The 17,817-nt window shown below is 39.1% G+C and overlaps 1 protein-coding gene across 1 annotated transcript in view; it reads left to right on the forward strand.

The window, feature by feature from the left end:
• The window catches only part of LOC137131543 (contactin-associated protein-like 4), a 63,914-nt gene that overhangs the window by 18,524 nt on the left and 27,573 nt on the right, over positions 1-17,817 (forward strand). The window contains exons 3-10 of the mRNA XM_067512961.1: positions 266-459; positions 5,087-5,234; positions 6,238-6,441; positions 12,097-12,272; positions 12,372-12,518; positions 14,142-14,409; positions 15,169-15,318; positions 15,502-15,673. Of these exons, the coding sequence (XP_067369062.1) occupies positions 266-459; positions 5,087-5,234; positions 6,238-6,441; positions 12,097-12,272; positions 12,372-12,518; positions 14,142-14,409; positions 15,169-15,318; positions 15,502-15,673 (1,459 nt within the window). The remainder of the gene's footprint in view (positions 1-265; positions 460-5,086; positions 5,235-6,237; positions 6,442-12,096; positions 12,273-12,371; positions 12,519-14,141; positions 14,410-15,168; positions 15,319-15,501; positions 15,674-17,817) is intronic.

Below are 17,817 nucleotides of genomic sequence, written 5' to 3' on the forward strand. Positions count from 1 at the left end.
TGAAAGAATGAAAACTCTTTACAGTTCTGAATTTGTTTAAAAACACATCTGTGGTAGCATTCGATAGTAAAAAAATCTCTCCACAGGGTTTGTCAATAGGTTTTAAATTATTTCTATTTTATTTTATGGTTCAAGCATTACTAGCTACTGTATTAGAGTAAAGGGTGCTACACTTTAAGCAATTTTCATGGTTTGTTCTTTTTCATTTTTAAAAGCATGCAAATATGATTTTCTGTTGAGGTTCTTTTTTTTTCTTTGTGTCCAGGAGCTGGAGGATGGTCTCCTCTGAGTTCAGATAGGTACCAGTGGTTGGAGGTCGATCTGGGTGGTCGGACACAAGTCACTGCTGTTGCCACACAAGGTCGCTATGGCAGCTCTGATTGGCTGACGGCCTACCTGCTGATGTTCAGCGACACGGGACACAACTGGAAACAGTATCGACAGGAAGACAGTATAGGGGTGAGTGCACCGCAATCAAACCATATGAACATCTGTATAATCAGTGCAAGAAGACTCTTTGAAGCACGACTGTTAGACAGTACTGAGTTGTGTTATTTAAAGGTGTAACAATAATGCTAGCAACTCCATTAAAAAAGGTCAGACCTAGTATCCCACAGACAGCACAAGACCAGCAACATCCAGGTGTTGCTAAAAAGTTTTTGAAAGCATTCACATTTGAGGGAAACGGGACAACGGTCAGGCAACACTCCTCTGCTGTATGACAGCTGTCAATACCGGACCTTCATCACCATGGAAACAATCATAAAGGAACCACAGAACCATCCCAGTTTGGTTGAATTGAGGCAAATGAGCAAATCATTCAGATGTAGGTCCACTGTAAAATCCAATAGCTGTCCTAACATACATCATTTAGTTAACTTTACTCGGTTTTTATCAGGTTAGAATCAGTTGCAAAATCGAACAAACCCATATAATGTTTATTTTTGAGTGAAGCCAACTTAAAACAATCCCATACAGTAGCAATGGGAATTAACAAAAATATCCTTAGTCTGCCTGAAAAAAATTGTTGGAACATTTTAACAGGGTCATAGCACTCGGGTGCAGTTGACCACTGACACTTTTCTGCATGTGTAGCAGCTTCTGCTGGCATTTGCTAAGGACGGAGAGAGGTCTCCCAATTTTGAGCGCTTACCTTAGTAATAGAGTATATACTAATATAGCATTGTGGTATAGGATAGTATTGTTACAATAGTAGTGCACATTCACTAATTTTGGTGGGAAGAAGAAGTAGGGACCCAAGTAGAAAGTAATGTATAACAGATGGCTAAACATGCAACTACAGAAGCAACTAAACTTGCCCTTTTGCATGGATTTAATATGTACATCAGATCACCATTCATGCAACTTTTGTCACATTAGTTATAAACTTAAATAAGTATATGTTTGAAATACAGTACACGGGACAATTACCTTGAAAAGACTGTTGTTTAAAATAGTAATATTGAGAACTCCATACTGAGTTAGGAGTACACCTAAAGAAAATTGTCAAGTACTGTAAGTCCAGCTGACATGATTCAATCTTTGGATATCCAAATCTGGATGACTGAGAATCTTCAACGACATATTGCTGTTCTACACTGTTTATTTTAGTTGTGTAAACTATAATATAAGTGTACTACACTTACTGTAATAAGTATTTGTAAGTACAAATACAATTTCAGTATTACTTTTGTATTTACTTCTTGTATTACTTTTTTTAAGGACATCGGGCTTACATTTTTTTAAAGTGAGGTCAACTATTAAGAATTTACAGGGAAGTACTCAATTAGGTTCAAGTACTTCTTTACAGTTACAGGGCCTTTTGTCTCGGATTTGTCTTTTGTCTAAAAGAATATGCCTGTGGTTAGCAGGTTAATGAAAGAGGAAAACATTTTACAACCTTCCCCCAACCCATTGTTCTCTTTGTCATGTGACTTTCTTTTTTGCTCGTGTTATAATTAGAGGTTACCTAATCATACCATGGTATTGTTGGTTTTAACTATCTACTAGAACAAATGGCTCAGACTGTTTTTTTTTTTACAGAACTCAGCCAAGCTAATCACATGGTCAGTCCAAACCTGACTTTCTTTCAGAAGATGTGGAAACAGCATCAGCACATTTAACAGAACAATCATCTTTTAGTTGGTCTCCAGACAGGCTTTGTGCATGATGTCTGCATAAAAATACCCTCCACTTGGTTTAAATTTGCCAAACCCAAAGATTATTAGCCTTTTTATCCTTTCACGAGGTGCTCTCTCCCCTGTTGTTGTGTTGACCACATTACACTGTAGGTAGAGGCAGTCAACCATTACCTCACAGCTGCTGGTATAGGGAGAAACGTCTCCTTATTACAGCGCTGTTTTAAGATGATGAGAGGTAAGACTCTCACAGTGAGGGTAAAACTAATGTCAGGCTAAGACTGCTTCAGAGAGAGAGAACAGAACAGGGCTTCACAGGGCTTAAAAGCTTGTTGATTTCACACTCGGCATAAATCGGGATAAATCCGAAGCATGTCTCAAAAGTCCTTCTAAGGCTCCACATATTAGTCAGCCTAGTTTATTATGGCTTTTGGGGAACAGAGTTGACTGCTCAGCGGCTTCATGAGTCACAATTCCTGCAGGACCTCTCTTTTCTTTAAGCTCAGAGGCCAGAGTTTGGCTGAGTAATGTTCTCTCATCATCTCCTCCTTTCTTCACATCTGCTACAAAGGTACGAACGAGCAGATGGCACCTCGGTTTATAACCTTCTAATGAGAGAATATAGCATCCTTAAGTGTTAATAGAGACTAAGAAAGTGGAAATGCATCAGACAGTAGATTTCCCCGGAGGACAGGTGAAGATTGTGTTAATGAGCATCATCCTGACATGAAACATAAGGGCTTTGTGTGCCAGACGTGAGACCACATGGAAACTGGCAGTAGGAAGTGAAAGTGGAGAAGGTGAGGACATGTAAATTTACTTTTTTAGTTTTAGTTGTTTTTGTTTTTTTTATTTCCCTTTTTGATAGAAATGTGATGGAAATATCAAAACTAGTCTTCTCAGTCAGGTTTTAGTTATGGGCTTTTTTCTGTTATTTTGAATGATTTTTTTGTGTGTCTTTTCTTATGGGTTTGAGATAGAAGATGCAGGATGACGCCATATACTTATAGTATCTGTAGCAGTTCTACATTCTCTACATTCACACACATACAGTAGGTATAGGTAAAATGGATACTTCCTGTTGCGATGTCTGTAGAGGCTCTCAGTCATTCAGGTCATGCTTATCCCAAAGGAACTATTCGGTAGCAGCTGGATGTGCTCGAGGCTCTTGAAGATGTTTCACCTCTTATCCAAAAGGCTTCTTCAGTTCTGACTGACTGCTCTGGAGTCTGGGCGTAACAGGTTTGTAACACTTAAAATGCAGACTGTTCCTTTGTAGCTGTGCACCAGCTGCAAATCTCTAGTGTAAAGAAGCAGGGACATTAGTTTGAGCTTATAAAAATGTAGGGACTTGGATGTATCTGAAATAATAATGACAGTTAGTAAGATAACAGTGATAGTGAACAAATACAGAAGATTATCAATACAACCTTTTCATAGAATTATCATTTAGAATTAGTGTGTGCACACTACCATATTGGGTATTTATTCACTGCAGAGTCCATTAGCGGATGATCACTACCGTTTGATCGCTACCGAAATGATCCAATTTTACCAGACAACATATTTTTGTCCGCTATAAATATCTGGTTCCGTTACAGTGTTCAGTTTGTCTGACTACAGCGACATTAAAGTATTTTAAGCTTGTGGTTAGACAGTGGAGTAGAGGATCCACATTTCACATAAAATTTGTTTTATTGCTTTTAATTTCTTTCTGGTTTGACATTCCTGCACTTTCTACACCTGCCACCCACTGGCAACTCACTATCCCTTAGTAAACATAGTGTTTGCGTTGTTCACAAAACACATTGCATCTGAACATAATGAATAACTTATTACATTCGCTAGAAAAATGCAAACACGTTTGCAGTTTAGTTGTGTGTGAACGTATTTTTTAGGAGATAGGGTTGCAATATGAAGGTTTGCAAAGGAAGTATGTATGTTGAGACCACCACAATTCAAGAGAAGAAGACATCTGGCATCCACCCGAAAGGTTTGACAGCCGGTCACATGTGGCCTCGAGGAACAACCACCAACTTATGTGACCTCAACGACCAACATGGTGTAGCGGGGTACTGATTCCACAGAGAGTAAAAATACTGCAACTCCCCAGTCACTGACACACTGAACACAGTAGCACATCTGGCATATCCTGTAGAGATTTTCTCTTATTTTGAACCCCTGCAGTGGGAGGTTGGAGGTCAGGATCAGATAGAGACCAGCAGCCTACTGGTGCCAATGGGAATTCAATAGTTTGTTCAAAGACATTTGAGGTGTGTAGAATTACTCAGTACTTCATGACAGTGCTGACGTTCTTTAATTTTATTGTAGGTTTATGCACATAAATAACAGTGATGAGCTAATACAGAATAAAGTTTTTAAGACAGAAGAAAGTGAAAAGAAAAGCCAGGAGCAGAGGTCATTTTGGACAAGTCGCCTAAAACGACAGAAAATATTTGTGAATTAAAAGGATAAAAGATCAAGTTGCTGCTTAACGTATTAAGCTTGAAAATGTATAAAGAATGATGTAGGACTTCAGAGGTTAATACATGTTATTCTCTACGGACCAAATGTTTACCAAAGCGTCTAATACATAAAAAACTAGCCCACGTAGTGCTTCACAAATCTAATTTTACAGTTGATTGAGTAACCATTCACCGGGAACTAGTCCTATCTCCACAATATTCGCTTCATTAAAAAGAAAATCAAACATATCACTTCTTAGCAAAGCCTTGGGGAATGCAGTTCAGCTGCAAGGGAAAGAGAAAGCACTCATTCAGCTTTTTAGGAGTATGCTTGACAATAGCAAAGATCCAGTGGGAGAAATTCATACTGTATTTGACTTTGTGATGGCTTAAAGCACCTCTCAGGCAAACAATTGGCAGACCCATGAATGAAACATCAGAAAGTCAGAAAACAAAGTTTCTGCTCTTGTTTTGTTTTTCCAGGCCTTTTCAGGTAACAGTAATGCAGACAGTGTGGTCCAGCATAAGCTCCAGCACCCGGTGATTGCTCGCTATGTCCGCTTGATCCCCCTGGACTGGAATCCCAATGGTCGGATCGGACTCCGGCTGGAGACCTACGGATGTCCTTATAGTCAGTTTTGACTTTTTGTTAATCTTCGACTGAAAACTTGATGCCTGTGTCATTACACACACATCCTTTTTCATCATGATAAACAGGAAATGTATGTATACAGGAAGATAAACAGGAAGTTTGGCCATTAATGATGACCTTCTGAACTACGTTTAACAAATTGCCTCAAAAGTCAAATTTATTTGAACTCCGAAAGTTACCTTCAATTACCTGTAGAAATGACACCTAATACTTAAAACTTTCGGTTTTTCTTGAGATGTTGTTTTGTTTACATCCCACAATCCGAGAATCACTTGTACGAATAGTGCATAATGTGTTCTGTGATAAATACCTAAGACTCTGTCAGGGTTACAGAATTAATTAAAAAACTAAAACTTTAACTCTAATACATCATAGCATCTGCAAAATTTATAATTGCATTCACATTATTTCTTTGCAATCAATGTATTTATCTTGTCTCACCCAGAGACTGGGTGACATGCAACATTACTGGATTACCTGAAGCAAGAAGAATAGGTTGGAACAATTGCGAGTTAGTGTGCTTGTCTACTGGTTTAGGGTGATTTAATGTGTGCTTTCCACAAGAGATTGAGCTTTAATTTGGCTCTGAGGATCCAAGGTTACACTCCTTTCATCCAAAAGGTGGTAGAAAGTGAAAAAACCAAATCTAGTGCTTTGACTTTTGAATTAAGATTTTTGGTTTGTGCTGTTTGCAGTGTCGCTGTCAGCAGTAAATCCCCAAATGTACATAATTGATGTATCTCAGCTGGCATTTTTAACTCGGGGATTCAGTGTGATGATGCAGATGGGACATGTTTGGCATCAGCACAGCACTAATCACCACTAGGATCTATCATTTCCTTTTGAGTGACAAGAAAAATGCCAGGAGAACCTTATCAGGGAACACACAAAGGATCTGGTAATGTCTGAGTCAATGACGTCAGGCTGTCATTCACAACTGTAGCTCTTTTTAACAGACTTTGTGGTTTCTGTTGCTTTTCAGACTCTGATGTGGTAAGTTTTGATGGCCGCAGCAGTCTCCTCTACAGGTTCAGTCCCTGGCCGAGCCAAATGACCAGGGAAAGCATCTCTCTCACATTTAAAACCCTGAGGAACTCTGGAGTACTTCTTCATGCAGAGGGAGGGAGCGAGCACAGCCTCACTCTAGAGTTAGAGAAAGGAAAGCTTCTCCTGCTGCTCCAAAAGGGTAAAATGATGAAATCCTCAAACACACAGCTTCACACTGATGCTACTTCACATTATAGAGTATAAGAAATAGTTGGAGTGAGACTGTGCTGGTATTGTGTATTTCATGTTGTCAGGTGTGTTCTAATTTTAAGAAAACTTGAATTATTATCCATATTAGAAGCCATAAAACACTTTTCCAGTTTCTGGCTCTTTGATGGTTCAGCCTCCACTGAGATGTAAACCACTTTGTCACCAATGCACTGCTTACAATAATTAGAATATTATGCATTTCCTTGGTTTAATTAGTATGTAATTATGTGCTTAGCAATATGTATGTGGTGTCAGACATTGCTGGTTGCAGTTTATGGCCCTCAGCCTCCAGTGGCAGACAGTATTGTGGTATTTGGTGACTTTCTGCTCTAATGTTGGTGCTATCGACTGTGTTGTATTGGCCGTTATTGATGATGTGACTTTAAGCTGTATTCCCCTGGTTTTATACAGTATGTTTTGTTTTCTCATCGCAATAGCTGCCTGTAAAAATATCTCTAATGTCTATGTGTTGGTCTCAGACTTTTAATGAGTTTTCAGTGAAAAGCCTGCAGTACAAACTTAAGGTAGATGTCAGCATTTAGGTGAAAGTGAAAGACTGAACCTTTCAGTTGCAATATTGAAAATGTAAAATCAAGGGTTTTTGGTGTTTGACCCAATGAATAAATCACAAAAACCTTTTTATCTGCTGACTATTTCTTAGTGAGTTCTGGAGCCTTATGGAAGTTAAATTTCTTTACTTCTGCTGGTTTATGTGGTGGTGAAATGTACTTGTTTGACATGAATTAGAGGTGAAGTTCTAAGAATGATCAATCATACTTCACTAAACCGTGTGTTCTCCTTTATGACCTGAGGTGTGTAGTAACAGCGATATGATGTCCAGGCCCATATGTGGGCGACTGTGGCGCAGGAAGGTAGAGCGGTTGTCCACCAATCTCACAGTTGTTGGTTCAATCCTGGGCTCATCCGGTCACATGTCAAAGTGTCCTTGAGCAAGATACTGAACCCTACCTTAGTTGCTCCTGGTGAGTGTTGGCCAGCTGCATAGCAGCTCCCCCACTGGTGTATGAGTGTGTGTGTGATTGTGAGTGTGAATGGGTAAATAAGAAGCAGTGTAAAGCGCTTTGAGTGCCGATAGGTAGAAAAGTGCTATATAAGTGCAGACCACTTACCATATAAAGGACATATTGGGTTAATTACCTCCCATTAGGAGCTTTAATCTCTCTCCTCTTCATACAATACCCAATTCCCTTCATTCTTATTTGTAATCTAAAACACTGTATCTCGAGAGCTTTGTGCATCTACCTCGAACATATTTGAATGGCTCATTACAAAGTGCTTGAATGCATATACTTCTGTGAGCAGGAGATTTTTTTATATACAATAGATGTGATGCACATGAATCTTCCTGTCCACTGTTTCAGTTTGGCTATTCCATATTTCATGAATGTCAGATGGCTTCTCACATGTAGTAACCAATTCCACTGACTGGCACTGTGACATTAACAAATCCTCTGCTTGAACAAAACACACAAAGTTCACAGTGACACTGATTCCTATGCGAGATGCAGCTTTCTGGAACACTGTCTTTGAGTGAAAAGAAAGGTCACATTTTCAGCAACTAAACAAACACACTCCAGTTTGTGTGAACTTCATAGAACATTCAAGTACTTAAAAAATTTTTTTAAATCCAATGAAAATCAACAAAATGCTAACTTTAAACCTTGAAGTTAACTAATTAACTAATTTGCACATCTAGCTGCATTAGGTCATTATTGTATACAGGCCTGGTTTCAACCAAAAGAGCCCATAGGACATTTCCCTCATCTGCGCTAAGCAGCCTTCAGCAGCACTTAACTCTTAGTTCCACCATGTTTGTCTGGAATCATTCAAACCCTTATAAATACCGCAGCTTATTAAAATGCTGCACATACATCAAAATGTCGACTTGTTCTGTAGATCTGTAGCTTGTAATTAAACTTTGCTTTTTCTTTTGTTAGGTAAAGGATAAGAAGTGTCAGAAAGACATGCAGGATTTCTTTCAAATAAACATTTTAAAAGGCAGGGTGCCAGATATAAATAATGCATAATATAGATAAGAAGTATTTTCACTGCGGATGTGTTTGCTTATAGCGTGTAGCTCTCATTAAGCTCAAATTAGGGATTAAAAGTGAATAGTCAAATGTGAAATCTGTTTGCATGAAGGTGTATACAGGGCAGATCAAAATAAAGAATTGGCCTGCACTTATGCTTTTCTACCTTATTGGTAGCCAGAGAACTTCACACTGCTGCTCAATCAGCCACTCACACACACTCACACACTAATACTATGCAGCTGGCTTGCACTCACCGAGAGCAACTAATTTGCAGTTCATTGTCTTGCTCCAAGACATTTCAAAAGGTAACAGTAGGAGCCAGGAATCAAACTATCAACTCTTAGATTGGTGGATGGCTGCTCTATCTCCTGAGCTACAGTCGCCCAAGAAAATGCAGGGACAAACAGGACAAAACAGAGAATGGGGAGCTCCTCTCCTCATGGCACGCAAGAAAAAACTGGTACAGTTAAAGGAGTTGAGTTTCTCCATGTGGTTCACTTGTGACGGGAGGGAAAAGGCTCAGATTCTTCCCAGAGGAACTCTGCCAGGGAAATTCAGGATTTCAATTACAAGCTGATCCTCTGTTAAAACAGAAAGGATTGATTTGTGGTTGTAGTAAAACAAGCTTGAGCTAAAGGTTCGATTCCTGGTCGAGCCTGCATTATACAATAAAGAACTACAGACCACTAGAAACATGTCACCAGTTTCATTTTAGATTTGCTTTTAGTATTTATCAGTAAACTCACCATTTTGCACAGTACCAAGAGAATCGAGATGTGTTTTGCACTAAAGTATTTCAGGTGAAAGATGTTTTAATTATTCATGTCAGGTAGTTGTTGTCCCTGTCTGCCGCTGATAAAAAACAGATACTGCCTGTCTGTTCGACGCAGAAGATGACTCATTCACAGATACAGTCTGTCAACTCCATTATCACAATGAATGGTGGGTTGTGTGTGTTCAGTACTGCAGTATTGACTTCCCCTGGTATGCTTCTCTATCCATAGTGATTTATAGGAAGGTGTCTGAGTTGTGTTCAGTCTTGCAGGGTTGTAAATAAACAGCTTAGTCCTCATCTGAGAATCAACACACACTCATGTGAGATAGAGATGTGCTTGATTTGACAGCCCACAGCTGAATCATTCTAGTAACACAGAGGCTATGGTTGACTCATAATGGCAAGAGGATTAGTTGCATAGCCCAAGAGGATGGGGTAGTCCGGCTTTTAGTCACTTGTTTTACTTTGCACAAAAGCACAGAAACATTGCTTCAAACAAATGTAATTCCAAACCTAATGTAATTAGTTATTGTCACTGACGGTGTTAGAAATGGAAACATAAGGTAATTACAGGACTGAAACATGTCCAGTCACATATAATGATAAAATGTTTTTATGGATTTGGAATTTTAATATAGTAATAACTGTTCCTCCTTTTTATTTCTGCAAAGCATTATAAAGATTTCACAAATTCCCTCTGTACTTGCTGGGAGGTCAGAGGTCTGCGTTGACTGACATTTCTCAATCATTTAAGATAAGTGTAATGAAAAGAAAATGCTGAAACGATTACAGTAGTCTGTCCTCTGATAAGATTTGTCACTGTTTCCGGACAAAATTAGATTCAGATTCACAGTGAAGAGCCAAAATGCAGAAGCAGACAGAAGTTGATTAGGTGATATTGCCTTGGGGAACTGTCAGGACTGACCTGACGCAGGCACCTACACTGTTAAAAGTGAAAAGTCTTTGAGGGACTTTTTTCTTGGGTCATAATAAGCTTTTATGACAATGCTTTTCTGTCACTTTTCCTTTAAAAATCCTTTGAATGCAACTACATGAATTCTGAAGATGCTGACTGAAGAAAAAGATGACCCAGCTGAACCATTATTGATTGTGGAGATCACACAGGGTAGCTCCCAAACATTTCCTGAAGCACTCCAGACATAAGGAGCACTACAGAACAAATTTTACCTATGGATTTTAACTTTCTATATGTAAGGAATACATTTTTTTGCACCTTATTTGAATCATAGTTATTACCTGTGGTATTTATCAAGGGGGCAAATGAAGATGCAATAGGTTAATTAATGTTAGGGCAGCACTTTTTAAGAAAGAACACATTTTTTTTTGCTTCAGCAAAAGGGTTCAGTTTTAAAAAATACTAGTTTAACTTACGAGATAATATAAGAAGGTAGAGACAAACAATGCATATGGGTGTAAAGGGTGGAAGACAATGCAACAAAGTGCATCATAATACTTGGCTTCATGTGACCTTTGTTTGTGTATCTAGCAAATCCAGAAACATTAAATATATATGCAAATCATTTAGTCACAACCAATGTGATTTGCTGTCCATTTGTTATCCACTTCTACAACATACAGTAATTCCTGTTTGTAGCAGAGGAGACACGTCACGTTGGCCTTATTAACACATAAATCAAACTCCTGTACAATTTTTCACTAATGTTTAAAAAGTGTCTTGTTTCTTAAAGCTAAGCACATGTGGGACTTGTGGGAAACAAAATCCAAAATGGTAAATAATTAAATTCTCCTCCAAAATGTAATACAGATGTGTAGTATATTGCTGTCATTGGTAGGTGACAGGGATACGAGTGATGATGAAATACTTTCATGTCTTTGTGCAAACATCAGTCTGCAGATCAATGGTGATTAGCTACACTTCACTCTTTCTCCTTCACTGTATCTAATCGCTCCCTCTGCTCTGCCAATTATCTGTCAGACGGATTATTGATGATTGATGACAAAGCACATTTGAAACTGACTCAGTCTTCGTCTCCCTTTCTCTCTCTTTCCTTCTGTCAGTTTCCACCCAGACAACGTTGTCTCCTTCCCAAGGAAATCTTATTCATATTTAATGAAAGAGTACATTTAGCTTCATCCTTACCTTCTTGTCTCAGCAAAAACTGTGCTCTGCAAACACAAACAACAAGTCACATTTTCTCTGCCATTCATTTACGGCTGCCTGCACACTTCTCTACTGGATTTCAGTGTTAATTATGTGTTGTCACCTATTTTCCTGGTTCAGCGGATGCACATTAGATTTGGTTGTTGCTCTAAGATATGAGGTATGACACCACTGAACCAGTTTGGAGTCAGAGTCAGTTGCTGCCAGTTCATGGGGAGAAAACTGTGATCCTGTTGGGTGCACACTTTGTTCCCAGAGAGAGAAGAAAACAGAAGGAAGAAGAAGTCTTTCCTTTAGTGCTGTGAAAATACAAAGTAAAGAGGAGAAGTTGTTGCCTGAATAAAACATCAGAGAATCTTTAAAAATGAAGCAAAGATGCGTGGGGAAATGGTATTTTTTTTCTTTGTCATGTAGCTATGACAGCTAGAAGAACTAGAACTCAGCAACTTCAAATATTTAATATCAATCACTTTTCAAGCATCTGCACTAACTTATTTTAGTTACGTTTATTTAAAACCTGAATTATTAACTTCCTCCTCCAGATTTTTATCATCCCCTCTTTTGTCTACCATCGCCATATCTTTGTCACTTTGTTTCTCTCTCATGCTCCAGGCAGGAGTTTGTCTCCTGACAGCCAACATCTTGTGTATCTGGGCAGCCTGTTAGACGACCAACACTGGCACCACGTCACAGTGGAGCGTCACAGAAATCACCTCAACCTCACTGTGGACAAAAGCACAATGTGGGTGCAGATCTCATCAAGGTTTGCCCACTGGGACCATGACCAGGTGTGTTTACATGTGGGCTGCACATGAACAGAAAACACCCACTTGCATTTATACATTTGTTGCATGTTTTTGTCTGTGTGCTCACATGTTCCCTGGCAGATGAGTGTGGGAGCAGATCAAGGCCTCGGCTCTCTGAGGTCTGTCGGATTAAACAGAAATTTCCACGGCTGTTTGGAAAACCTTGTTCACAATGGGCTGAATCTGGTGGACCTCGCTAAGCACAGAGATCCACGGGTTACTGTGAAGGTAAACTGAATATGTGCTACTGTGTGTGTGTGTGTGTCTGTATAACTACCTGGATAGAGTTAGAATGTATTACCTATTATCTAAAATGTGGCTTTGGGATTAAGTCATACAGTATAGGCAGTGAGAGAGTATTCACTTATTTAACTTAGATCTACTATAAGTAAAAGTAGCAATACTACAGTATGGTGTAGAGATACCCTAGTAAATGTTGCATGCATGTACAGTATGTATGCATTAAGTGTAAGCATCATTTTACTATTGCAGCAGGTGACGATCAAGCTAATTGTAGCTATTTGTGTAATTAATCAAATGACATTATCTTAATTTTGATACTTTTGTCTTAATAATCTAAATCTGTAGTACAACAGTAGTAACTAACACATGTAATCGTGGCTGGATTATTGAATGGTCCAACCAGGTCTGAGCCTCTGAAGTTATCATTCATGTTTCCTCTTTAAAAGAGCTCAGTTGAAAGTCACAAAATGACCCCAAAGAGATGAAAAACACCACAAAAAGGTGTGAAAATGATCTAGAATTATGCAAAAGAGGTAACAGCACAGGACAGTGAAAAAATAAACAAAAAATTATTTTTTTTTTTACTTAAATTGACATTCAGGTGTTAAAATCTTATAACGGGAGACCTCTCAAACAAAAATCTACCATTTTAATGACAAATTCAAATCACTGCCCATTAATGCTAGTAACCATAGCAACAGTACTTCCATCTAATACTACATTAAGAGACAATGATAGATTGTAAACATTGCATGGCATGAAGTGGATGTTTGCTGGAAGGCTGTTGTTGTGCAGTATAAAAAACAATTGTCTTCTTATGTAATTTCTGAAAAAGTAAAAACATTATGGTTAAACTCCTACATCCCCTTTACTGCAAATGCTCATTGTTCAAAGGCATTTATCTGTATGTTTGTGTGCACCCATCTGTGTGTTTATGTGTGCACATATCTGTATGTGTTTTTGTGCATGTACCTGTGTATGTATTTGTATACATATCTGTTTGTGTGCCAGTATATGTGCATGTTTGTGTAGTATCTGTGTATTTGTAGATTGTGTCAAGCTGATGCACAGCACTGCAGAATCTCTAAGGCACTCTCCTCTTCAGGCTGTATTATTGTAAATCAATTTAACTACCCCACAAAGAGCCTTTAGATTTGATCAGTTGTCTGTGTTTTGCATACTCCACTGAAAATAGAGGTCCACTATTCTCAGTAGGGAACCTGAAACGTAAAACATCACTGTTACTGTCCCAGCAGCGGACTTACTGTAATTATTATTTCTCAACATATCGGCCTCCATGCAGAGATGACCAACGGCTACCAGCTATTCAATCACCATCTTGCTTCTCACTCTTCTGTCATTTCTTTTACTCTGTGCTTCCTCTTTGACCTTAGAAAGCTGTTAGGTGACATTGGTGCCTTCAGTTTGATCTGCTTGTGCTTATCCTAAGCTTAGCTATCATCATTATAATTATACTGTCATGCTATTTAAGGAGACTTGCTAGTGAGATGTCTGCCTTGTGCATTTGTGCATTATAATGTTTCCCTCATATTGCAATAATTTCTCTGTCTGTACTTTTTGTCCATTTCTCTTTTCTGTCTGTCTCAGGGCAGTGTGACCTTTTCTTGTGCTGAACCTGTTTTTGTCGCCATGACGTTCACCGCCCCACAAAGCTTCCTCTGGTTGCCAGCTGTGACAGAACTGTCATCCACAGGCTTGTCAGTGGGGCTTCAGTTTCGGACGTGGAACAAGGAGGGGCTGCTGCTGACCTTTGATCTCTCAAACTACGGGGGTACAGTCTGGCTGTACCTGAGCAAAGCCCAGATCCATCTACACATCCACAAGTCTGGCAGGGCACTGCTGGAGCTGAGCACAGGTCGGTCTGACCCCTTAATTTACTCACTCCAAGTTCACTCCGAACCACTATTCTGAAATTTAAAGCACAAATGCATTTAAGTATGTAACACAAACTATAACAAAACAAAAATTTTCTGTGGTCTTGCACCCATTATCTTGATCATTGTAGTAAAAAGTCCTTCAACAGAATTCTGAATTATTACCAGCTCCTGCAGCATGGTTTTGCATCTTACATCTAATGTAATAATTGAGTTGAGCAGTATTGTATTTGTATACTGCATTTATTGTAATGTGTCATTCTTAACATCCCACAGAGGCCTGCTAATCATGCAACAAGCAACACGTCTAGTTTCTAGCTTCTTAAACAGTTTTATTAACAAAATAATGGTGGAATAAAGCAACAGTAAGTATATAACAGTATATACAGTATATCAACAGTATATAACAGTATGTGAACAGTATATCATAACTTTTGTAGAAAAAGGTTCACAACATATGTTACTTTGTAACATTGACAGCACTGGCAGCGGTGCAGAGGCAATTGTTACAAGAATACTTACTTAATTAGTAAGTTTTGAAGCTTCTTACTGTATTTAGTGTAATTTGACAATTACTAAAACTTGGTGGGCTGCACACTGTGTAATGGATGTAAAAAGAGCAGATCGTAGCAGGAACAGGAAGCAGATTGATGCAATTCTTAATCTCATGCTGATGGCATATTCTGGGTGATGAATCCGGACAACCAAAGGTATGTTTGTATATCTGTGTGTGTCCTTAGGTTCAGCTCTGAATGATGGTCAGTGGCACTCTGTAGAGGTGACCTCCAGAAGAACGCGTCTGACTATCGAAGTGGACGGAGATGAAGGCACCACAGCTCACGCCAGTCCGTCTTTCCTGATTACCCCACGAGGTCAACTTTTCTTTGGTGGTAAGAAAACAAATGAATGACAAAACCAATATTTCTGTATCATTAGAGGTCATGTTACAATGCAGTGTTTGGTCAGATTCAATACCGTGAATTCTGCAATATTTGTGTCAAGAGCACAGTCTGCAGTGGGACTTATAGTGGCATTGTTACTTTAACTGATTGACAGTTTCCTCCCCTGCGTAGGTTGCCCCACTGAAGGCAGCAGCCAGGACTGTATGAACCCATTTGAATCTTACAGAGGCTGCATGCGTCTGCTCACTTTTGGCAACCAACAGGTGGACTTGATTATGGTTCAGCAGAGGCTCCTGGGAAACTACAGTCACCTGCTGGTTGACATGTGTGGCATCATTGACAGGTTAGACCATAAAGTACTATTTTGTAGGTAATAATCAACCAGGAACTTTTAACCAGCAAACCTAAGCTATGGCAACAGTGTCCCAGTCTTAATGTTTACTGTGCCAGGAAAAGAAGCCTCAATAAACTAAATGTATGTCTTCTTACCAGTCCATAACATGCTTTTTCTTTCTTTCTTTCTTAATTTGTCAGTGAGAAGCAGTGTCACTTTGCTTCACTCTCTGTCTCCTGAGCTACTGCCACTGCAAACACACCATACTGGTGTGGCTCAGTAAATTAGAATGTGGTGAAAAAGTACATTTTTTATTAATTTGTTTTTTGTGTTGTAATTTAAAAGTAGTAGTTTAGATCTTAGCAGTATCTCATTATGTTAGAATGTTTCCGAAGAAAAATGATTTACAATACAGAAACCCAACTTCTAAAAAGTTTGTTCCTTTATGCACTACATAGTGTTTTTAGCAAAAATTAATGCATCTGTGCAGTGTGGTATGGAGGTGATCGGCCTGTGGCACTGCAGAGGCATAATTGAAGACTAGGATGCTCTGATAGCGGCATTTATCTGTGTTGTTGGGTTTGGTGTTTCTCATCTTCTTCCTGTAAGTCCCCTATAGATTCTCTCTCGCTTAGCCCAGGCAAGATTCTTCTGACATTGTCTCTGGTTCAGGAGTGTCTTGATACTAGGAATGCAACAGTTGAATCCCATTTCCTCAAAACATCTGTGCATTGAGGCTCTGGATGCACCGACTCCAGCCTCACTCCACTTGTTCTGAAACTCCCTCAAGTTCTTGAATGAGTTTTGTTTGAAAATCTTCTTAAGCCTGTGGTCATCCGTGTTGCTTGTGCAACTTTTTTCTACCAATCATTTCTCTTCCACTCAGCTTTCAATGATTATGCTTTGATACAGCGCTCTGCAAACAGACAAACAGCCCTTTCAGCAATCATCCTCTGTGTCAAGTCAGCAGACTTCCCATCATTGTGTTTGTGTGTACTAAACTAGACAGGGAGATACATGTACGCAGTGTTTATGCTTGTGTGAAATATTGGAATATTTAATTACCTGTAAGTACATGAACATTAAAACAAAAGAAACTGTAATACTTTACTTTACATGTAATCAATGCATAATATATGAGAATTTACTTTTTGAACTTCTTCCTGCAATGCACTATTACACGATGAACATCTGCACACATTTCATGCACAGAAAAATCCATAATGCCCAATTATGATAATGGAAGCAGCAGAATCAGTATTCTGTACAGTTGTGTGTAATCAGATACCAGAGAAACCGTGACCTCTAATGTGTCTCTTTTCTCTGACTAACGCTGAAAATGTCAAGTCAAACTCCACTGTGTCAGTTTAATGTTGCTGTTTGTGAGCAATAGCATACTGCTCTCAGAACATGACATTAGACCTTTTTCCAAATCATTAAAGCCCACTGGTAAATGGCATATACTGTATTATCCACCTAGCAGCTTTACTTTCAATAAAATGTCAAGTTGGAAAATTGATTTACACATTTCCAGCCCCTCACCTTCAGCCCACAGAACACTTTCCTGAAACAAGTTCTGCTTGAATGATCATATACTGTATTTATCAGTGGCTCATGAAAAAGACATTCGTTTTGCCAAGTGTGCATGTTCGCACGTAAACAAGGCAACAATGAACTTCCTGAGTTCACAATGCTTATATTTAAAGAGAGTAGTGGTGTAAAGAAAGTGCTGCACCTGCCACCATCCCAGCTTTTAGATAAAAGGAAAGCAGATAAATTAGTGCTAAAAACCCAAACTTTTCCATCTGACAAGCCTGCTGAGTAAGACTTTTTCTGTGAAATTTTCCACTGACTAAAAGATTAAAAAACATGCTGCTCTCCCTCCCCCCACTCCTCACCCTCACTTTTAGTATCTGCAGTCACAATTTGCTGACCTCATTTCCCCTTCCAGATATGTTTACCCAGTCACCCCTGAGCTGCATTCATCTCAACCTTCATCCCCTTTGTTGCTCCCTTGCGCCTTCCTCTTCTTCGATCCCTCTCTCAACCTTAATTCCCCTTCCAGGATTTCTCCTTCCCTCTCTCTCTCCGTCATTTTGCCTCTTTCCTCTCACTATATTTCCTTATTTTTCTTTCCATCTTCCAGTCCTGCT

This window comes from Channa argus, chromosome 1 (genome assembly GCF_033026475.1).
Source record: "Channa argus isolate prfri chromosome 1, Channa argus male v1.0, whole genome shotgun sequence".
Taxonomy (NCBI): Eukaryota; Metazoa; Chordata; class Actinopteri; order Anabantiformes; family Channidae; genus Channa; species Channa argus.